Here is a 23,750-nt window from a genome sequence, read left to right on the forward strand (position 1 = left end):
AATGACAAGCTGAAAAGTCAAGTGGGAAGTAAGGAAAGTTTCCCGCTGGCTATAAAAGCGCTTGTATATAAACATTTTATTCCTCTTAGATCCAACACGTGGGCTGAGGTCCTTCTTTATAGGTGTTGACTTTATCTATTAAAAACCATACACTCATTTATCACATCGTTTACTGAGTTCACTTTTTGCTGCAAATAGAGAAGAGCCACATACATCAACATCAATTAAAATTTAATTTTTCATTCTAATCAACACCAGGCAGGTGACAGGCACAATAATCAGTAAAACTAGGAGACATGTTTATTAAAACAACATAAAAAAAATTGTGCATTTTCAAAAAATCAATCACATCATACAACTCATGTAAACGACTCGCATCTTCCACAAAGCTTGAGAAATATATGCATCTACAGAGCTGACCTAGAAATAGCTTGACCTCATTTAGATGAGGAGGAGGAAGAGGAGGAGCAGAGCGGGAAGTGAACCGGTTAGCTGGAAGTTGTGGCTGCAGGGTGACGCAGCGCTGATGTGATAAACTGTGCTGTCGGAGCACTGACTGTAGTCATCGCCACAGAAGTAGCTGGCCGACATGTCGCTCCTCCAGTCTGATTTATACATCCTCACCGTCCTCCGTCCTGAAAGGTTGGAGGTCAAAGGTCCAACATGAGTTCACACACTTTAAACGTTTTGAATTCAGGATCATGTAGTAACAGAAATACACCTCTAGCTCCTCAAAAAGAGAGGTGAAAGAGTAAAAAGAGAAATGAAGGTGTTACGGTTCACCCTTACTTGGTTCATAATAATCATAGATGACAACACTCGCTTCCTGCATTTTGGCGACTTTGTACTCCATGACCAGAGGAATCTGTACACACATCTCGTCCGTTGTCACCTGAAACACAATTCAAGCTTCAGTCCTTCGCTTCAGAGACAAAGCATTCAGACAGATCGTGTCTATCTCTCAGCGTGTTTCAGTGAAGCTTACAGAGTCCAGGTACAGGACGACTTTCCCCGGCTGTGTCTCCACCTTCTTTAAGGCATCATCGGTCGGTAAGCCTTCTGGAGGCAGAGTGAAGCCGCTCAGCAGACCCACCTCCACGATGGCCATGCCCGTCGCATTCAGACCCGAACCCTCCGACAGACTGCAGAGGGTGACACGTGACAATGTGCAGATATTAGAAAGCTACAGTATGTTTGTACTGGGACAACAAACCATTTTACTTAATAGGTTCAATGTGTTTATTTTTGTCACCTGTGTGAAAGAACAGATTGTAAATCATCAGAAAATAAAGCAGAACAATGAAAAAATGGAAACTGTATTAAAACAAATGTTATTTGTTCAGAAATTTCTCATAATCATAATTAATTATTATTTAAGTTAATAAAGATGAGAGTAGCACATTATATTGCTACTTACAAACTTTATTTTTATTAAGAAAGAACTTTATTCATATGGTGACTTACATTTCTTTATTGTTTTATAAATATATTTCCAAAATATATTTATATCTATATAGGTTTTGTATTTTAATTTATTTTTCATTTAACCTTGGTTGCTCATAGGGGTGTCACAAATAACCAGTATCACCACTAATGGAGATTTGTTTAAATTGAATATTGATATCATGTTATTGATAAACATATGATACTATCATTTAAATAGTTTCTTAAATAATTCCCATTTCTTTCCATTCTTGGTTTCTCATAGTGGGTGGTGGTAATGAGCCCAAACGCAGGTTGTCACCAGAAGAAAAACGGAAGAAGAAGAAGCCTCAGTAAGTAATATCTCTCTCAACCTCCCTACACACTTGCTTTGAGTGTAATTGCTTGCTGAAGATAAAGATGAAAATTAAAATTTTTACAGATGTAGGAATATTTTTGTTATCCTGAAATCATTTTGCCACTATTGTAGCAGCCATTGTTGTAAATATATGGAAATTATATTTAATTGTTTTTTTTTTCTTTTTTATAGTTCCACTAATTCTCAAAATCTAAATACCCAATGTACATTTTTTTTATTCATTTTTTTAAAATCTAAAATTGTAAAAGTCGAAACAAACACCCCAGGAGACTTTTTTGTCAACATTAAACGCATTACACACCATCAGAAGTTAAAGCATCACTATGTAGAAATTTGCATTTTGTGTGATTTGGCGCCCTCTGTCCCCTCTCACTGAAGTGACACCATTCATACTTTTACAAGACACTGAACCATGAGCATGATTTAAAAGCTGTTATTTTCAGGTAAAAGTTTTACATATGTTGCTTTTAAAGCATTTTATTTAAGTCATTACACCACTACTGTCTTTAAATAGTTTATGTTTTATGTATGTAATCTTGTTATCAAATTCCCATCTGGTGTTCTTGTCGGTTTTCCTCTTGACTTACGCGCTTTACTGATTATGTTTTACTGTTTGGAAACGGCCGCAGCAGTTTGACACATCAAATACAAGCTGTTGATGTTCCGTTGCTGACACAGTTGCATCACGCCGACATCTTGCGAACAACCGGGTGAATGGCCGTCAGAGAGCTCGACCCAACTCACCTGCTGCAGATGTGCAGCTGTGCGGAGTCTGACTCCGCATCGTACAGGTCGACGTACAGATGAAACGCCTCGTGCTCTCCTGTGTGTCGCCTCCTCCTCATCATCGGCTCATCGCTCCTGATGTTGTAAAACACGTTCAGCTGAGGCAGGAGAAGATGAGAGGGAAAATCAGAGTCTACTATCATGTGCTGATTACAAGATTACTCCACTTGAAGAAATCCAGGACCGGTTTAAATTAATGCAACGTTACAAGAAAATCACCTGCTGGCCTCAGATCTGAGGGACCTCCTGCCCCCCCCTGTCTAACTCCATCTGCTCTCCACTACTTTGGATGTTCCTCCGTCTGCTTTTCTGCGTTTCCTATGTGGCTTATAATGTCACTTTATTTCCTTCCCTCCCCACCTCCAGTTTCCTTCGTGATCTCATTGGATGTTCCTCTTCCCTTGCCTGGGTCTTGTTTTACGCATCCGTTTTTATGGGCTGTGAGAAAATCCAGAATGTTTGAAGACGTCTGTAGTGTCGAGGGTGGCTCATGGTGATGCATCTCTGGACTATTTGAACTAAAGGACTTGTTCTTACTCAAGGGTTTTTTTTCGTCTCATATGACAGACATTTTAGGAAATGATGAAATTGTTTTAAAAATCTTAGTTATCTCAATGTTTGCTTAAGTTGCAATTTGTATCACATAGTTTTGATTTCATGTTTTTGTCGTATTATTGGATTTGATATAATCTCTAGACATTTGTCTTTATAAGGTCCCAAAGTGTATAATGCGGTTTATATCCAAGCATTGGTCTAAGTATATTTATAGACCATGGTTGTGAAGTAGAGCTGATTCAGAAACAGTGGGGGCAGTGCCTGCTCAGGCCTTTGACAGCTGACCAATCAGAGCAGTGGTGTTAAGACAGACAGTGGATAGAAGTGATGCGGCAGTGGACTGCATACAGTGGACATTTACATTTTATTAATTGTAATTTTGGGATAATTTTGGCATATTTCATACATTTTGGCAAAAGTTTTTATTATTATTTATTTTTATTTATTTATTTTATATCACGACTGATGTTGGCTGAAAAATGCAACCCAGTGAAAGGTGAAAACAATATTAATATAAGGTATTTTTATGGCAGTTTTTGACATGGAACAGGGATTTTCTTCTGTTATCAGTTGCATGAGGGTCAAAGCGTGGAAACATTTTCTAGTAGACAACCATAATAAAATTATGGACATTAAATTTACCGCAATATGGGGCCTTTAATTTAACTAAAAAATCTGCTCCCATCATCTTTGCTGTTGAAATGCAGTCACCAGTTCATCACACAGACCAGCAGAAAGAGTCCTCGCAGTACATATCATTTACTGCAGCTGACAACGGCTCCAGTGACAGTTTGAGCATTGCTGCTGTACCTGAAACAGAGCGAGTCCTCGGCCCTCTGCGGTAACCTTCAGGTTCAGCGTCTCCTCTGGTTCAATCTGGAACAATTGGACACAAATGTTAGCCCCCAGATTACTGTGTTCTACCTGAACATCAAGGTATCCCAGCGAGGTCAGTCATTTTCATGCTCTCGGAATTTTGAGGTACTAAGTCATAATTTCCAGGTTTCGCATTGTAATGACTGATAGGATCTCTCCATCAGACTGGTGGAAATGGGCTTCCATTGGCTTTGAATTTGTTCCAACTTGACCTTTTGAGAAAGTTCAGAACAAGCCAAAAAAGTCTGGAAAAAAATATCGTCATAGTTATTAAGTCATATGGCCATGACTCCCAGAGGGTGAACTGAGGTGCTGAATCTGCACACAGATAATCTATATGCTTTTGTTTCTTATACAGGTGTTTGGTGTCAGTGTACCTGCTGGCTCTGGTGAAGCAGGTAGTTGTCCTGGCGGATATGGAAGGCGGCGACGGTGGTTGATGGGTCAGTTTCCACTTTGACGGTGAGGTCGATGTCGTGAGACCCACCAAGAGCTGTGAACGTGGACAAGGCCTGCAGAGCCACGACTGTGTCCTGGAACAGGAAACGAGATTTAAATATACACCGCCTATCTGACCATAGCCGATGGACTCCTGCTTTGATATTCGCTTCTGATTTCCTGTTTACGGCTACAGTTGTTTTTCAGCGTGTTCACGTGTGCATGTCTGTGCATCTGTTTCTGTAGACAGATAAGAGTCATTTCTGCCGGACAAGCCCTGAGAAAGGCCTTACTGTATTTAGATCTGCTGGCTCAGTATTTAGATCTTTGTTGTTCGCTTGTAGCATCTGTCATGCATGTTTGTGCATGTGTGCATCCAAGCGTGCTAAGGGGTTAATCCCACTTTAGTCACCGCATGCCCAGACGGCCACAGCCTCCTTCTGATGTGACGCTAACCGCAGTTTCCAGTTTGAAGTGACGCAGACTGGAATTTCTCCTTTTACATGAATCCAGTTTAACCAGTAAACAAAAGCCTAAATCTGTTAAAGGTAAGTGACCATGTTTGATTTTTTTATTTTTTTTTTATTTTTGTGCATTGCAAACAAATCCCATGAAAAGACCAAAACCCACAGTGAGCTAGCCCAACTTTAAATACTTTCCGACTTCTCTGACTGTGGCTTCCAGCTCCAAGCTCATTGCTTCTGTCAAAGGACACAAACCTTTACAAAAATGTCTTACAGATGTATACTTTTATCTCTTCTCTGAGTAATATTATGAAACATGGTGACTGTAGTTTCTATCAAACGTTTCTCAAATGTTTGGAAATTGGGAATTTGTTTGGGACTTTTTTCAGCGGCAGATTAATCCACATTTGGTGCTGTAATGCATATTTGGACCAACAGATGATTTTTTTTTTATTGCTGAAATTTACCAGAATAAATCGAGGAGATAAACTCTGTGGCCTCTCGGGCTGATTACAGACCAAAACCTTTTCCTAACATAGACATCCAGCATCCAGATCATTTTCTTTTTCTCTTTTTTTGAATTTTAGTATCGCACCTGAGTGCTCCCGAATCCCCCCCTGGGGTTCCGCTGCTGGCTGAGCCACTTCATGAGGCTGAGCCCCTCTGCGATGAGGCCCAGTTTGTGTTGAGAGAGCAGCACGTAGGACGCCATCTCGATGTCCGCAGAGCGAGGCTGCCACGAGGACGACAGGCTGCCGTCTGGGGAAGACCACATCGGCACGCCGTCTTCTCACAGAGCAGAGCCGGAGGAGATATATACATGGTTAGAGGACTCTGAATTATTTGGTGTATTGTAAAACAAATGGGCTCATTGTACTGAGGCTTTTACACATTTAAAAGAGGAGGTCATGTCTTCAGTGAATCCATGGCATGTAAAAAGATCCAGAGTCTCTGGAAGAATTAACACCCAGAGACACAGCAGCAGAATAACAGCTCAGTTTATTTTGAAAGGTTCTGGGATTCTGGCTGTTTGAGTTTATGAACCAGCTTATCAATCTACCTCAACATTACTGGAGTCAGATGGAGACAGTGCATTCACCTAGCTCAGTGATCTAACGTCATCTTAAGTGGCTAGTTAGTTATAGCTGATGCGCAGAATCACATGAGTGGCTCGAGAAAGGCAGCCTGCTTTTGTTTATACCTCTTTGTGAAGTCAAGGACTTCTTGTTTTTGAAAAGTAAGAAGTTTGATGGTAAATCTGCCATATTAATATCACTACTATCATTATTAAATACATGTGCAATCCCACTGTATACACACACACACACACACACACACACACACACACACACACTGTACCTCTCATCTCGGCGCGTCCAATCAACTCATTGATTGCTGTCGGTGCGCTGGAACTGCCAGCCAGAACCAGAGCATAAGTGAGCAGGCTGTGGCTGTAGTTAGTGGAGACGCCGAGGGCCAGACGGGTCTCCAGGAACATCAGGGCAGCAGACACCTGGCTCCAGTACTGAGCCTGACAGACAGAGAACAGGGCAGTGGTGTGCAAGCGGTCACTTCAGCTCAAAGGCATTTATGAGATCAGATCATAAAGACGCGGCGTGGTGAGGCAACATCCTTGGACCTGAGAGTGTTTGTCTTGTTAGGATGTGTAGTGTTTGATCCCATCTGCGGTCACATGAGTTTGTCCAGCTTTCACTCTTCATGTTTTTACAGAGGGCTCATTAAAATTAAGACTTAATGGATCCCTGTGGGGGGAAAACAGAGATCCTTCAAAATAAGAGCCAAGATCAGGTCAGGTTGTTCTTGCATGTGGCTGGAGAGAGCAAAAGTATTCTGTTGAGAAAAGCTGTGGTCAGTTCTTACTCAAAAAAAAAAAAAAAATCTGTCCTGTGGCTGCAGTGCATTCTGAGCGAAGTTTGATTCTTTTATTGGCTCTCACCTTGATGTCGTCATCTTCAAGCAGGGCGATGAGGACGTAGGCTGTGAGCGACACAGGGCCGTCCAGGCCCCCTTGGAGCTCCGTGTGGATGACCCGACCGGGCTCTTCGAATCTCCCATCAGCCCCCTGCTGGGCCCCTAACCAGGCCGCTGCTCTGTGCAACACGTGGGCGTCGATGCTGATGAATGGCCGTGCCTGCAGGAAACACCTCAGCACGAAGGCGGAGAGCCTGCAGAGACGGAGTTTCTTTCATCAGTGATTCCGAGGACATCTCTCCGTGCTTTGACCTACTAGTTTGTGACGTACCAGGTGCTTCCAGATGAGTCGCTGTCTCCGAAGGCACTGAAGGAGCCGTCCACTCTCTGATAGGACAGCTCTCGCTCATAACCTGGTGGGAAAGACAAGCAGGGATTGTGCAGCAGTCAGGTCTTTGTCAGGCTTCTTCTGGGAATGTTTACATTGAAATGTTCTATTATAGAGTTATATTATATTAGAGAGAAGGCAAAACTCTGCAACTCACATTAAATCTAGATGGATAAATAACACTACACATAATAGCGTGTTTAGACCAAATGTGAAGAAAATATTCATGTCGCGCAAGTTTTCCCACAGGTTTACACATTTTTAATTGCTTCTACTTGTGCGAGTAAAGCAAATAAAAATCAGTGCGAAACCACGTCAGTACCATCCCCAAACAAAGTGATTTCTCTGTGATCTGACCGCAAGAAATGGATCAGAAAGACGCCGAAATAACAACATCATAATGCCGTCTCGTAAAAAAAGTCTGAATTGATGCCTCGTCAGGTCTGTCGGCCAGATGACAAGAAAACATCTTTTACAATGCTTGCTCCCTGAACGGAGCTGGGATCGATAAGAGCTGCGCTGTGCAGTGCTGAGACGCATTTCCAAAACTTACCAGGTGGCCTGACCGTCTTGGCAGGGCCACAATTAGTGATAATTATTATCATAGTGATTATTATGTTGCTTCAATCACGTGTCGTCATCTGCATCTTATCATTGACTTTGGATGTAATCTTGTTGCACAAAACATTTTCATCACGCTTGGTCTGAACACACCACAAGAGAGAAAATATTTGGATTTGGGGTGAACTGTACCTTTTGACACTCTGAAAGGGGGCATTTTGTATAATGAGTACATTTCCTTTTGATTCACTGAGTCAATTTAACTGACATACTTTCATTCAAGTAGAATTTTGAATGCAGAACAGTTCTGTCTAACAAAGTATTAATACAGTGGGATGCTTCTTCTGCTTGTGTAAAGTAGCTGGATTCTGCGGTAACTATCTTGTGGAGTTAATGCTAGCAAGCTAACTGATTAAATCAGTAGCCAATGATTGTAATCACAGCCAGAATAATCAACAAGTGGCAACAAAGATGCCTCATTTGTGAAATCGATCTCAAAAATGTTCCACAAATTCAGATGGTTGATGTCTATCTGTAAACTCCAATATGTGCAGTTTCAAGGGTTAATGGGACCTGATCCTTGTCCTTGCTCTACCTTTCATCATGTACGTTGTTGCTGTGTCTGTGATGTCCTGGTCAGCCTGTCCTGTAGCGCTCAGATACTGCAGAACGTAGATGTTCGGTGCAAAGTGGATCATGTTCTGCTCCCCGCAGCCGTACGGCATCTGGATCAGAGAGTCCAGGCCGCTGATGGAGGGGCCGAGGATGTCACCTTCATCGCCATGGAGACCAGACAAATCAGACACGATGAGTAACACCAGGGAGAAGAGTCATGTTTACTGATTGTTAGCCAAGCTAAACATGGAGGGAAATGTTGCACTGTCGCGGCAGATTACTGATACAAATATTTTGATTTGGATGAGCTGCTCTGGACGCAGAGTTAACCTCACTGGTTGACTGTAAACCTCAGCGGGTGGAGCGTCGCTGAGGCAGCGATGGAGGATGAGTAATGAGAGCACATCTGTCTGCAAAAGCAAAGCAGGGCGATTCTGAAGATTCACAAACAAAGATGTTCACAATTCAGTTTTAAGAAATGTGTGTCACTATTTTTGTATCGACTTTCAAGAACAAACTGAGGCCTTGTGCGCACTAATATGGATATTTTTCAAAGCAAATATTTTCCAAATAAAAAGAAATGCTGTCCACACAAACTTTCTTTTGTAAAACAACAAGACACACGAGATTGCAAAAACAGTTGCAAGCGTTGAAACTCGTGTGCGGGGCCAGTAGGTGGTGATAGAGTCTATATCGCCAATACGTAACAAAAACAGAGAACATTCAGAACTTTTACCCCCTTTGGCTGCAGTGACTTCAAAAAAGAAACAATAGCAACTAATTATTAATTTACTCACAGTTATTTGACACATAATTGTTTACCTTTGATTCAACACCTTCACACCACCATAGAAAGCAATGTGCAGCACGCATGAATTGAGGTGACACGTCATCATTTCCCAAAAAGGCTCCGTTTTACATGTACACATGAGTACACAGAGCTGGCATTTTTCTAACTAAAACACTGGTAACGTGTGTACAGAAGGCCAACATTCATAGAAAGGGCTTAGTTTTAATAAATACATGTGTACAGGGCCTAAGACAACTGAGAATGGGTCTGGTCAGTCGGGGAAAGACACTTTACTGTCATTCAGAGAGGGCAGAGGAACACATGTTTTCACTCGGGTATCACCTGCAAACTGTAGCAAAAGGCCAAGTTCAGCTCCCAGTTGAGTCTCGGTGAGAAATGTGAAGTCAACTTTCCACCGTCCACATAACAACCAGCTTGCTTCCGCACTGCTGACGCGACATTTAACCTTTAACTCCAGCACTGATTCTCACTGTTGTTATAAATATCTTTTGCGTGTTCAGCACCTGGCCACAGGAAACTATGATCTCAGCACGCTGCATCTTGCGTTTGCACGTGTGTTTCATGTTGAACGTCTGCACCTCGTTTCATGGAAACACTTTAACTTCCTGCCGCGGCCCGCTTTGAACACGTGTGTTCCGACGACCCTAAACCCCGAAGGAACCACCTCTGGTTATTTTTAACGCATGCTGTCGACGCTTGAAACATGCTGGAGTCCGTACGCGTGACAACGTGCCATTAAAAACACAGCACACACATCAGGACGGTAAACTAAATCTGCAACTGCTAACTACAGGCAGACCCGGCGGCAGAAACATCTTAGTGGGTGGGCATTACATTTTCACGGGTGGGCACAATGAACTGATACAAGAGCATTCACCAGTCAATTATTATTACATTAGTCTGGCTCAAGGGTTCAGTCTGGTCCAGACAGCTCAAAGGTGGGGGGTGGGTAAAGGTGACTCATTGGGTGGGCCCCCGGCCCCCTTAATGCCCTATGACTACAAGTGCTTTCATTTTATTTTCATTGTTGTTGTGATCTGCTTGTATCTGCTTTGAATCTGTGCTTTTGGTGTGTTTACATACCGACGGCCGTCACTGAAACCCTCTCGCTGCCCTCCACAACATCTGCCGGGAAGGTGAAAATCACGTCTCTGGAAAGCTGCGAGGCAGAAACCTCAAACAGCAGCGAGGTGGAGAACGACTGCTCGAGTCCTTCGGCCTGAGGAATCAACAGCCGGGAAATGTGGAAACACAACAGGCAAACAAACCGAGTGACTAATATTCGTGGGAAAGGCAGAGCAGTAAAACAAGATCAAGATTTCTTGGGTTTCCTGTCTGGAACACTTGTGTTTGTTTTGGAGCCGCAGCCAGTCAACAGATGCTCTGATTAAAACAAGCCGACAGCTTTGACTCTTACTGTCAATGACCTTTGTTTACCTCTTATCAAGGCCACCTTTACTATATGATCAGTAACATCAAAGGGCACATAAGCACCTTGACGAGCACACCCATGCGGACGAAGTCGGACCCCTCAGACGACATGGCTTTCACAGAGACGGGGATCTCTCCGAGGACCAGCGGCCTGATGGGAATGAGGACGGACGCCCCGCTCTGGCTCCTCACCGACACATGACGAACGTTGGGCGTGGGGAGCTCCTCATTGTCCGGGAAGACGAACTGGAAGGTGTCGCTGTGTGCAACAATCACCATGACCTGACAACAAAGACAGAGAGGATTCACACAGAGGGCTGACAATACCAGCAGCGCAGGAAGACACAAAACGGCATTCTGTTGAAACCGAATATTAAAGTAGAATAGAAATTCTGAGAACGACAGCTCTCTGAGGGTTCGCTGAGCTCTTTGTGTTGGCTTTAAAGAGAACCTGGGTCGGGTAATCCAACACCTGCTGTAGTCTGCTGTAGTCACAGTGACATATTACACTGTCAGACTCAACAGACTGATTTAAAGCAGATATATCATTCAGTCTGAGGCCAGCATCAACAGCATCACGTGACCTAACATCGCAGTTTATTAAGACTCCAGATTAACATCTTTGGCAGTGAGCAAAGTTTTTCATCAGCTCAAATGTGCATTTCATAATCAAAAGTGCAAATATATAATTTGCTAAACTGCTAGCCGAAACTACAGCGAAGGGAGCTGAAAATGTAACATTCAGGAGCTCCCATGAAATTAAGGAAAAAATGTTAAAAAAATGAAGGCTGCAACCAAACCATTTTTTTTTTTTTTTTTTGGTTGTGCTTCAATACATCACCATGGAGCTACAGAAGACAGTCTATGAACCGATAAAGTCATTGTGGATTGTTTTTCAGTTTTAAATGATGCTTACAAGCCGTTGCTTGTCCATATATCTTTGGACTAATTTGCCAAATCTTTGCAGGTTTGATGGTGTGGTGCATAGACGGACAACAACGGGTATAAGGACATTTTTAGTTGCTTGAAAAGTAGTTCCTTCAAATGAAAAAAAAAACAACCTAATTGACCCAAACTGAATAACAAAAGCGACTTGCATCATTCAAGAAAAATGGTAAGTTCACTTTTTTTTTTTAATTAATCATGATTCCATTAATATTTTGCATGCATTAAATCGTGTAAAATCAAGCTTTTCTTGGGACCCTCCACTCCAGTTGAGTCCAGCTGTGTGAGGAGGGTTACACTGACCTCCAGGTCCTGTGGCAGATAGTTGAACAGAATGACCTCCAGCAGCAGCTCCTCTCCTCGGATAACGTAGGCCGGAAGATTCAAAGAAAGGAAGAAATCCTGGAACACTGTGAGCTGCAGGAGGGTATCATGGAAACCTCAGTATGTACTGTCTCATCCGTTAAAAGGCAACACTCGCAGTCATATAGACATCAGCTTATAATCAATTTAAGTGAACAAAAGAAGAGACAAAATAGTGCCAGGGGAATTCTCCTAAAAATGTTTTATACAGGAAGTCATTCAAGTGATGTAAATACCTCTGCAGGACTCTCTACGATGCCCAGGCCCAGGTTCTCAGATAAGACGAAGGCGGTGGCCGTCCAGGTTGTGATGCTGTCAGGTACAGTCAGATGTATCTCTGCTGAGTCGGAATTACTGTGGAAGAAGGACACACAGACGTGATTTTTAATGTAAAACGATGATCAAAATACAATTCTCGCATGCGATTCCCTCGCTAAAGTGTATAATGCTCGTTTTAGAAATCACTGTGGGTGTTTTTGTGTCAATACGCTTGGAGGAAATAATGATTACTGCTGACACTATTCTAAGCAAAATCAAATTGTCTCTTTTTTGTTTCTTGAGTTTTAGAATAAAAATAGGTATCATCTGCACAGAGAAGCAGTTTGCAGTCACACACTTGGTGTAATTGAAATAAAAATATATGATTGTTTGTCTCGATTAGTCATAGCTCCATTCTCTTTAGGGGAAATACATTAACACAGCAACAAGACATTTATTGAGTAATTCAATGTTTATAAAGCCTCACCCAGTGTTAGTGTCCATCCATATCCAGGTCTCTGGAAAGTTCCAGCGCTCGCGTGGCTCCTGTTTTTGCTCCATGTATTGAATTTCTGTGTCAGCCAGGAGATGTATTCCCTCCCCTGCTGTTTAGAGATGGATGTCAATTATATTAGCATCACAAGGTCACAGTACACAAACACTATACAGTAAGCTTTTGATTAATGTTGCTTTTTAAAACTTACGAAATTCAGGATTCATATGATGGTCCATCATGTATAAAGTGGCATCAGTCAACGCTACAAGACCACATGTCTGCACAGAGACACAGAGTACATGAAAAATACTCAGTTTACACCAGATGTGGCAGGAGGGCTAAGAATTAGGGTTAATACACACCAGACACTAGTAACATTAAACGCAAAGAGCATTCTGAAGTTATTCCAGTAAGAAAAGGTGGCCCAGTGGGGAATGCTGGTGGGGAAAAGGGCAGCAAGGAGAATCAAATAATAGGCCTGATAGCTCCACAGCTAACTGAGCTGACTGGCTAACAGCAGCTAAAGTTGGCAGTATAGTTACTTTGGCAAAAATTAATGCTTTCTGACAATCAGGAAACTCTGTAAATGATGCAAAGAACGAGCTGGACATCAGTGGAAAAAACATTTTCTCCAAAAGTGTGATCATGATCAGAGTCGTAGTCAGAGCTGCAGTCAATCACCTTGTTAGGATCATGGAGTTGATGTGAACTGCACTCATAAAATACCAATTCTTGGTTTAAGTGCTTCAGCACCCATATAAACTTTGTAATTGACATCCCTGGACTCAGTTTATCAGATTACACGCAGCCTCCCCTGGAGCCACAAAAACAGCTTGATCTTTTTTTCACATATGCAGTAGTATAATGTATGGCAGAGAATGTTTACGTTACAATAAAAAAATAACTAGTAAAAAGTAAAGCAGGGAAGAAGTTTAAAATGCTTATCTCTAAGAAGACAGAGGCATAATCAACCATTAGAGATTGTTCCTTCTGATTGAACGGGAAGTTAACACAATACTCTAGTGACAGAACAGATGTGATGTGTCTCTGGGGAGGGCAACCTTAAAGATGGAGTCTGGATCTCCCATTCTCAACGTGTCAGAATAGGCGTTGGCTGTGGAAACCTCGTACCCCCCCATCTCCCTCAGCACCTGTGAAAGCAACACCGACATCCTCAGAGCCCACAATGACCAACAAAACAGGTCAGAATACAAAAAGAGCAGTTATTGTTTAGAACCTGCTTGACTGAGGGAGGGACAAAACAGTTCATGGCGCCTCAGTTAACAATGAGCAGATACTTGGGTCAGAGGCGGCAGATTGGGTTTCATAGAAGTGCCTTCAGGGGATGTTAATATACTGGGAAAAAATATGGGTGGACATGTTGCAGGAAAGCTACTGTTGGAAAACATTAAACCGGAGATGACCCTGGTGAGATACAGAGGCATGTGGTGTTTACGGATCACAGGATGGACGGTAATAAATGACAAAGCGAGTTACATGCGAACCAACTATCTGTACAAAACATGTGACTCAAGTTCTTTGACTGAGGAAAAATTATTAGCAACATCAAGAATTAAATAATACACTTGTTTGAGTCATTTTAGCTAGCAATAATAAAAAAATCGCTCACTCAGGATAAAAAATGACCACATAGGTCGACTTTGCAAGCAGCTTTACAAACAACATTTATATTCATTTTAATGTTAGGCAGTGACCCCTAGTGGTCGTAGTAATGATTACAGCAGCAAAGCAGAAAGTCAGGTGACATAGTGTAAAGTCTGCATTAGGAGGAGATTGGGGTGGATTTTTGGATCAAAGAAATATCTCACCGACTCCTTGGAGATGTCATTGTGTGATCCTGCAAACTTCGTCGCCTTGTCCACCACCAGGATCCCTACCAGAGAGGCAGGTTCCGCCACAGCGACCTCTAGAGTCACATTGTTACCTGGTCTCACCATAGCGTTGCTCCAGCTCAGAGAAACCTGCCAATCACAGGCTGGTAAGTCATAAACCTTCATTGCATACACTCCCATCAGAAACACTTTTGACACACACTTTAAAGCCCTTTACACTACCAGACAACATCAGATCAGGCAAACTAGTAATCAGTTTATTTTTCCCCAAAAGAACTGGTTTGCACATTATTTAGTTTTTGGCCTTGGAAGTGCAATGTGAAGAAGTTTAGGTGTAAAACATTAAAAAAATCAATAGAGAAGTATCGTCAGAAGATGGCGTTTGAGGTAATGAAATAGACGTCTATAATGTTAGCATGCTAACATGGTAGCCCCAAGCAAAGAAGTATGCTAAAGCTATAAAAGATGAGTTTTTGTTTATGTTCATGTCAGTAATTAATTAGGGGTTTCCATGGCCACTTTTGGCACTTTTGAGTCAAACCATGCTGCTCTGATTTGCTTTCCCATTACCAGTTTTACCACACTGAGCCAGGCTGATAGACCTTTTCTGAAGCAGGGCCAAACTTCCTCTGCCCGGCCTCCAAGCAGGCTGCAGTGATAAACTTAATTGCTACTGTAAATTTTGACTCTACTTTTCTATGCACTTGACTCTACCATTGTATCATCGTACTAACAATATTAGAATTTAGCAAAAACTGAAACAATGTATTACCTGGTTCTGTAACGTTTGTTTGATGGGTAACTGTATCACATCATTGACGATCTCTCCATTTGGATGCACACAGTAGACGATGATGCAGGCCAGAGGAGCCCAAGTGATGTCTGGGACCAGAGTTAGAACTCCAGAGCCTTTCCCAGCAGAAACCACCTGACCTCTGGACTTCACCTTCACATAGAAAACAGATGTGAGGGTTTCTTTTTCTTTATTCTTCTGTAATAGTTATACGTAAAGCTAATATAGCATTAAAGTTCTATACCGCTAAAAATGTAAGTTCATAAGTGCTGCACAAGACGTAAAATAGACCCATTACAAACAAATATCCAAACTCAAAGATAAAACATTTGCTAATATTGTAACAGGCAATGAAATACAAAACAAAAGAGATATACAAATCAAATCTAGATAATGTAAGTTAACTCTAAAAGAAAGCACTGGAAGATTAATATAAAATAAATCATTTACACATTTGAGTGACATTATGGAACTCACTATGTAGTGAATCTCAGTCATGGGAAAATTCCTTTCAATGTGCAGTGGGAGAGGTTCACCAACCTGAAGGCAGGAAAGATTGTGATAAGTCAGAGTAAACACACTACTGGAATAACTGTACTTCCTGTTTGACCGACAGTATTCTCACAACGAGTTCCTCATGTGTTTCCTACGTACCTCTACAGGTCTGGAGGGTTTCTGAATCTGCAGGTAGGAGTCACTGGGGGATGTGTAGCTTCTATAGAGCTGTAGAGTGCTATAGCTGTCCCGAAAAGAAGCCTGGAAACAAGCAACAAATAAACAAATGAATATGCAAAAGAGTCTTAAGTTTCCTGCTCTGGTGCTGAATAATCAAGCTGAAAATCTTTTTGGCATCTGCAGCTGACTAAAAAGTCCCAGTTTGTCTGTGGACATGACATTTATATTTAAAACATTTTTTCACTTTCCACCTAGATCTGGGTCAAGTTCCTCTCATGCTTCCGCTTCACCATAATGCTCTGACACAATAACAATATTCATTAGAGTTTCTTGATCGTAAATACCTGGTGCTACGTTCATAGTTTCTAACTTGAATGTTCCCTATTGAGTTTTCTTGTGAACAAACAAAAGTTCTATTCATATTTATTGTTATTCACCCAAACACGCTGTGTGCATCCTTGAAGTTAAAAAAAATATGAATGCATTTCCTTTCACAAAAGAGCCATTGTTTTCAAGTATGTGGATGCATGTGAGAAAATAATACAGGGACCACTTACTGGAAAAACATCTCCATTTGCGACGAGATGTCAACAACTCAATAGAGAAGAGTGCACAGAGTAGAGCATGTTTAGTCTGAATTTGATTGGACTTTATAGCTGATCACAGTCAACTGAAAAAGGTTTAACTGGCCCAAACTGGGACAAAAAAACTGACAACAGGGCCTTTTGTTCCCCTATGCAGATAAAACACTGCTTTACATTTTACTTAATCCTGTCTCTGTGTTCAAATTTCACACAAAATGTTCATAGATCCGTAATTCCTAGGTTGTAATGTTCATAGTGAAGTATGGTAGAATACATTTTACATGTAGAAAACAATACAGACAATATAATACAAAAGACAAAGTAATTTATCCTTCATTCTGGCATTTCAAAGTATTTTCTATTCTATAGCAAATGCACCATACCCTCAATAGATTGCAGTCAGGATAAATATCAAGTTTTAAGGGGACATAAATATCATCTTACATCAATTGTGAGTGTTTCGGTTCCGTTCATTATCTGGATGTAGAGGGGTATGACTCCATCTGCTGGGACAGGAAACTCCATGTCTACAGGCGGCATCTCCTCCGGACGGACTTGCATAAAGGGAACATCCAACTTTTTTCCTTGACGAGGCTCCATTATGTCTATTTCTTCCTTATTCCAGCTCCATGGACTTTGAATTCCCTGCATCACTGAAACTTGGATGTTTTTCAGCAGATCTTCCGGTGACAGCGGCTCATCATTGTATGTAGATACTTTCAGCTGCAAGATCACGGAAACTATTGACTATGCTTTTCAGAATTAAATTTATTATGTTGAAATAAAGAGCAGAATCAGATCTATTGTGTCTGGTACAGAATGTGGAATATCAGGGCCTAATCTTCAAATCTCCTTGGAATAATAATAATTGAAAGTGATACTTTGTTGATGACACTTTTTGTGCATTGCATGATAACCTGCCACATTCTCTTTTAAAAAAGATGAGTGTAAACGTGCTTGGGTGAGCAAAAGACTAAATTTTACACGTACTACCAACACAACTGTGTTGTTAAAAGCAATACTCGAATAATGGTATCAGGTTAAAAAATGTACTTTCCTAGAGGTTGGTGTCACCCATACGAATAGTACTTGAGTAAAAGACTTAAAGTGTCTGATATTAAATGTGTTTAAGTACCAAATTTACCAATATGTACAGTATATACTTTATACTGTTCATTAATCAACTCCTGGCCAGACTGATTAACAGATCAGAAGTCAGTAATTTAGTAAAATAATTTAAAAAAATACAATTTGGCTCTTATGCAGCATTTAATATGCAAAGTAAGTTATCAAAAAAAATATAGCAAGAAAAAAACTACAAAATGCAGAGTTGGAAGTACAAAGCAGCAGAAAATGGAAATACTCCAGAACAAGTTCCTGAAAATGGAACAGTACTTGAGTAAATGTACTTAGTTACATTCCGTCACTGACTGAAAATATTTTACTTGACATTTTACTCGGAAAGGTTGATGACTTGAACACAAATAAAGGAATGGAAAAAATATAAAAGTAAGAAAGTAAACAGTTAAAACTTTGGAAACAAATTAGAGTGAAACAACAAAAGATGTAGTTTTCTTACCCTGGCAGTGAAGTTCAGAAAGGGCCTTAATATTTGGGGATAGCAATCAAAGGAAACTTTAAATCTGAACTTTGCCAAAGTCACCTTTGCTGTACTGTTGTATGTGAGACCTGAGAGATGAGAAGCATCCAGAGTGAAGTCAAGAACACAAAACTCTATTTATATTTGTTACATAAAACTCAACTGCAGTGTGGATAACTACAGGCTTCATTCATTCTGTTTACCTGTCAGCTGTTCAGTCACATGAACCACAATCGTCAAAAACTCATAATCCACGGATCCCTCATAGAAGGCACTCTCTACAGCTCTTTTGCTCATGGGGTGGTATTCGGGAACGTCAAACATGAAGTCTGCGGTGCCGTCAATCTGAATCAAAGCAGCAGTGATGTCATTAAGGATACACTGTAAAAACTATTAACTGCAGTATGTAATTGTGCAGTAAATTACTGGCTAATACTTGCAGTAAATTCTCAATAGTACACAGTCAACATTTTACAGTGATGAGGTACCAAACATCACAGTAATAGGTTGTGTTTCTACGGTAACCTCAAACACACTTTTACTGTGAACTTACAGCATTGTGATGAAAAATTGCCTTTTGATTCTGTAATAAGCATCTGTAGTTATTGTAAATATGCAAATGTAGAGTAAATTTGCATTTCCGTCATAACATTTCACATAACATTTTCCTATCAGAATTCCTCTTAAATACTAAAGCATAACTTCAGTAGTTTACTTTGAGAATTTACAGTGAAAACCTGCTGGCTGTTAAGTGTCTTCACTTCTTACCAGATCATCTGTCTGTTATCCTGTAACTATTAATTCATCGATTGTTGTCAGACAAAGCTAAAATAATGACATACGACTATCTCAGTCTAGATGTCAAAGTGATACCTCTAAAGTTTTTATTTCAGGTGACCAATCGTCCAAAAAAGTATTTTATTCATACTGGTGTAAAATGGGCAAAATAGTACATCCTCTAAAGCTTATATATATTTTTGGTGTAAACAGATCATCATTCTGCTTCCTTTAACATGAAAATACACACCTCACTGAATTCATCATAAACGTCTTCAATACCATGAAAGTGGTGCAGGTATGTTATATTCATATCTCCCTGAACAGGCTTCCCGTACGTGTATCTGAGGGTGAAAACACAACATTTTTTTTTTTTAAAATGCGCACTTCATCATTAATACACAAACATGGCAATAAAAGTATTGAAATTGGATTGAAATTCATGTTCTCACTTCGCTGTGACGGAGCCCCACAGAGTGTCCTCATGATGAATTACTTTCGGAACGTTTATCACAACTTCAAATTTTGGCAGAACTGCAACACACAATGCATGGACTTTAGAGCTGGATGAAAGTAGCGATGGAATAAAAAGTATTCAGCTTATTCAGTACCAATATAACAGTGCAGTAAGACTCAGTTACATATAAAAGCCCTGTGTTCAAAATCTTTAGAGGTCTGATAAACAAATCTGTTCATATTTTATTTTTTTCCAACTTTGGGTGGACTTTTGTGTGTCAGAAAGTTATCAAAAAAACATGTGGGAAGTTTAGAGGAAAAATTACTCTAAGGTGAAACTGACAACGCAACAACGAAACACAAGAAACACAACTAAACATTGCTTTTATGTAAGAGGTCACAATCCAAGAGGTTGGTGGTGTAATCTTTAACAATATGTTCTATTACATGACCTATATAACATAATATATTATCTGTATATTATCATAAATGGATTCCCATCCAAATTGTAGAGTAGGAGATATACATGACTGAGTAGCATAAATTGGAAACACTTTGGTATTTTATAGGTAACTACTTCTGCATTCAGAGTATGTTTACATGTAAGAAACAAAAGTCTTCATGTAATCATCCAAGTTTTTATTATACAAAAAACGAAAAAACTTACCATAATGGACCACACTGAAATGCTTCTCAGTTGAAACACTCTGTGAAACAGACAGAATATAAACCCTCTTTATTTCAGTGACAACATGAGGGAGAAATGAAATAAAATGTCTTTTTATTGTTTCTTGTGTGTAGACATCAACCCTTAAGAGGAGTATTTAAAAAAAAAAAAAGAGTGGACTTTCAGTCTTTCCTGGCAAGTTTTGGCTCCTTGAAACTTGAAAAATCACAAGCAAAATCTCAGGTCAGGATGTAAATCTTTCATCACTATCTCAACTGGATGTGTTATATTATGTATAGCATATAAGTTTTGTATCTTGAATGTAAAATTGGTTTCAAGGACACTGAAAACATCATTACCTTGATAAGCAACTTCATCAAATTAGTAAATACTATTTTCCTATCAACATATCAAGTCCATCCATGTTTAACTCCATTTTGATCTAAGAAAGATCTGAAATGAGTTCCTACAGTCCTCAGTCCCAGTAAGGTACCCCGAAGAGACTTACATTGACTGTTGTGACGATGGTCCATCCACCCAGAGGTGGGTTTTCAGACAGCTGAAACTCTTTGGACACAACCCCGAGGACACTATCTGCAGCCAGCCACTGTCTGAGCAGGTTCCCCCTCGGATCCTGGAGGAGGTAGAACAAACAACATGATACTGAATGATGGAGGAGAGGATATTGTATTGTATTGTATTGTATTGTATTGTATTGTATTGTATTGTATTGTATTGTAATGTTGTGTAGGAAGACGCTGTATCAGTGTCCTTGATATTCCCGCAGATCAGTTTTTACTTCACTTCATTTATCTAATCGCTTTGGTTACTAGAGTTACTACAAAATAAGAATGAAAATACACGAGTAGATGAAGCTATTTGTTGATTAACTGATTCACAGAACATACAGTATTTTGCTTTGTTATGTTTATTGAAGCTGATTGCTCTTATTTTGCCTGTGAAATAGTGTAAACCTGCTGTTAACGGAGAATATTGTGTTTTATAAAGAGAAAGCAGTTTCATTTTTTGGGAGAACTGTTGCTTTAAATGAAATGACAGACTGGTTTAAGTTGCATGAAAAAGATGGCTACACCAGACGATTGGTTATGAAGATGTTTGAACACTGATATGTCTAAATAGTGTGTTTGAGCATTTTTACATGTGTGCACTGCACATCAATCTGAGACTCACCCTGATGATGATGTCCACTGGGCTCATGAAGGGTTTCCCGTTGGGGTGAACGGACAGCACCCTGATCTTCACCACCTGCCCCGGCTGATAGTTCAGCTTGTCTGTCTGGATGAAGGTGGAGAGGCATTTGGGGTGGAACTGCAGCTGTGTTGAGTTGGAGAAGACCTGGACGCCGCCCACGTGACCTTTGACCTCCAGGATGTAAGGGTGCCAGTAGCTGGACTCGCTCTCCTGGATCTGCAGGGGAACAACAATTCAGAGGTCCATTAGGGGTTTAACAAATACATGCTTGTGATTCTAAAACCTCCTGAAGCTAATAGACCAAACGACAATGACTGTGGTCGATAATGGAAATCCTAGAACCTCACCGACCTCTGTAGGAATCAGTTTTTGAAGCAGGTCCAGCCTGAGTTAAAAGCTTCTCAGGTGTCCACAAACTAAAGGACGGCAGACTGAGAGCTGGGCTGTGGATCAGTCGAGACGCCTCAGCTTCGGATCTGCTCAACATCTGTCTGAATTTTACTTGATCGTATCTGGTTCTGTTCAGAAGTATCAGCTTACGCTTCAAGGGGAAAAAAAGTGTCTCCTCTGCTTTAAAAACAGAAAAATCCATGTTTGCTCTGGTTTCATTTAGACAAACCGCTGATAGAAGAGAGTTCAACCAGCACTGTTCAGAAAGTTATGTGCAACTTTGCTTTCGTGACTGTGGTCAAGCGAGCTTTCGCAAACAGACGCCACTTGGATTGTCAGTGCCCGTCTACCCCCGCTGTTATGGTATGAGTGCTTGGAGCAGTCAAAAAGGATAAAACATCCACATTGCAGCAACAGTTTCTCAGGTCATTTTGAAGTCTTTTAAGTCCTGGCGAATTTATTTTTCTTTAAGAGGTTTCCCTGCTGTCCGGTTTGGAAAAACAAAATTTGACTTAATTCTGGATGTGATTAAAGGGAGAGTCAGCTCAAATTACACGACAGAATTAAAATCCTATTTCGGCAAATAAAAGATAATTCCCGAAGAGATTTGCTGAAATGTTCACATGACTCTGACAATAAGCATGACCAGTTTGGACTTATTTAACAGTGCAGTTCTTTTAAAAATCAATAAAGGGAAGGTCTGGAGGTATTTAGCTCTAAACTAATGTTTTCTGGACAAAGACTTTGACCAGATGATGGCCCAAGATTAAAAGTAAGTCAAAATTATTTACAATTCGCCTTGAGGGGAATGCGAACGAGTGCAAAAATGTACAAAGTAATTGAAGACAGTATTTTGTCGGTGACACACAAAAGGATTCACCTCCTCAAAGACACCAAACTCCACTGACCAAAAAACAGTCATGTTACCTCGCAGGTCATCATAAAGAACACTTCATCCACCCCTCGACAAAAACAACCAAAGAAATATTAATAAAACTCACTAAAACTCTCTCTGCAGTGTGACCTCATTTAATGTAACATAATTATTGGCTTGCTTGCCATCCTGCTAACACTAATATATCTAAAACATCAAGTAAAACATGCTTCAGGTTGGAGCCACATCATTGGAGCAAAGCTACCGAAAATCTTAAAAATGATGTACTCACAGGTGGCAAAGTCAGCAACTTAGTTGAACCTTTAGAAAGAAGAAATTGACAATAACACTCTTTAATGTCTCTGCAGGTGATCGAAATACATTCTTTTGTTGATGATACACACAAAAAAACGTTTCACCTCCTTCAACTGTGGTAGAGTTTGAGGCCCCGGTCTGGTTGTTGTGAATGATGTGAGCAGATACAGTGACCGGTGAGGCGGTCAGGATGGTGACTGACACCGACGTTGGGACTCCAGGACGGACGTCTTTGGGAGCCAGCAGCAGGTAGGAGGGCTGAGGGTCGGGGCTGAGACACCAGACCAGCAACAACATGTGAGCATGTATCTTGTCAGACACCTACATTATTCACAGGAAAGAGACTACATATACTCACTAGATATATTTCCCTGACTTTACCTTGTACTTGCGAGTTTGCCTGTGTATGTGTGTGTGTGTTTACCTGAGTGTGGTGGTCTGGGCGGTGGTGAGAACGATGAGGCCGAAGAATCTCCACGCCTGGAGTTGCTCCATCTGCACGAGTGACCCTCGCTCCACGGGGCTTCGCTCGGAGCTGGAGGCAGGTGATGTCAGCCGCGGTCTTCATACCTGCAGATACCTGTGACCCCTCCTCCTCCTCCTACAGTATCACCTGATGAACTGAACCAGAGTCAGTTTACCTGACTCCCCCCAGGGAGCCTTTACTTGGGAGCACTTCTTGGGAAACTTGGCGTTTCAACTCTTAGGATGTTTAAACTGTTCACACAGAGGAAAATGTACTTGTTTCATTATTTGTGGTCTGTACCAACACAGATTAATAATATCTGTAAGTCTCTATTCCTGTGAAAACAGTTCACAGTAATGAGCACACTG

General features: G+C 40.8%; 1 protein-coding gene and 1 long non-coding RNA gene across 3 annotated transcripts; one reads left to right on the forward strand and one right to left on the reverse strand.

The window, feature by feature from the left end:
* Positions 1 to 216: 216 nt before the first annotated feature.
* On the reverse strand, positions 217 to 23,685 carry cd109 (CD109 molecule). Its single transcript, XM_037086405.1, has 33 exons — positions 23,341 to 23,685; positions 23,021 to 23,187; positions 22,894 to 22,922; positions 21,317 to 21,553; positions 20,634 to 20,759; positions 20,126 to 20,165; positions 19,455 to 19,536; positions 19,253 to 19,346; positions 18,429 to 18,570; positions 18,205 to 18,314; positions 17,070 to 17,348; positions 16,021 to 16,122; positions 15,844 to 15,906; positions 15,346 to 15,519; positions 14,550 to 14,702; positions 13,782 to 13,871; positions 12,929 to 12,998; positions 12,712 to 12,829; positions 12,203 to 12,320; positions 11,907 to 12,020; positions 10,722 to 10,940; positions 10,311 to 10,446; positions 8,397 to 8,573; positions 7,184 to 7,265; positions 6,878 to 7,106; positions 6,280 to 6,451; positions 5,516 to 5,706; positions 4,396 to 4,551; positions 3,953 to 4,018; positions 2,546 to 2,685; positions 986 to 1,142; positions 790 to 892; positions 217 to 635 (listed from the first exon to the last, which is right to left on the reverse strand). The coding sequence occupies exons 1-33, from the start codon at positions 23,409 to 23,411 to the stop codon at positions 442 to 444; spliced, it is 4,401 nt and encodes a 1,466-aa protein (XP_036942300.1). The 5' UTR covers positions 23,412 to 23,685; the 3' UTR covers positions 217 to 441.
* Positions 11,580 to 16,137, forward strand: LOC119012030. 2 transcript variants are annotated; one of them, XR_005072335.1, is made up of 6 exons: positions 11,580 to 11,772; positions 11,873 to 12,047; positions 12,211 to 12,285; positions 14,610 to 14,719; positions 15,419 to 15,538; positions 16,029 to 16,137. It is a non-coding gene; the product is annotated as an uncharacterized LOC119012030 (long non-coding RNA). The 2 variants fall into 2 exon arrangements; XR_005072334.1 differs by lacking the exons at positions 14,610 to 14,719; positions 15,419 to 15,538; positions 16,029 to 16,137 and having other exon boundaries at positions 12,211 to 12,465.
* Positions 23,686 to 23,750: the final 65 nt, after the last annotated feature.

The sequence above is a fragment of the Acanthopagrus latus genome, chromosome 22 (assembly GCF_904848185.1).
Source record: "Acanthopagrus latus isolate v.2019 chromosome 22, fAcaLat1.1, whole genome shotgun sequence".
NCBI classification, from domain to species: domain Eukaryota; kingdom Metazoa; phylum Chordata; class Actinopteri; order Spariformes; family Sparidae; genus Acanthopagrus; species Acanthopagrus latus.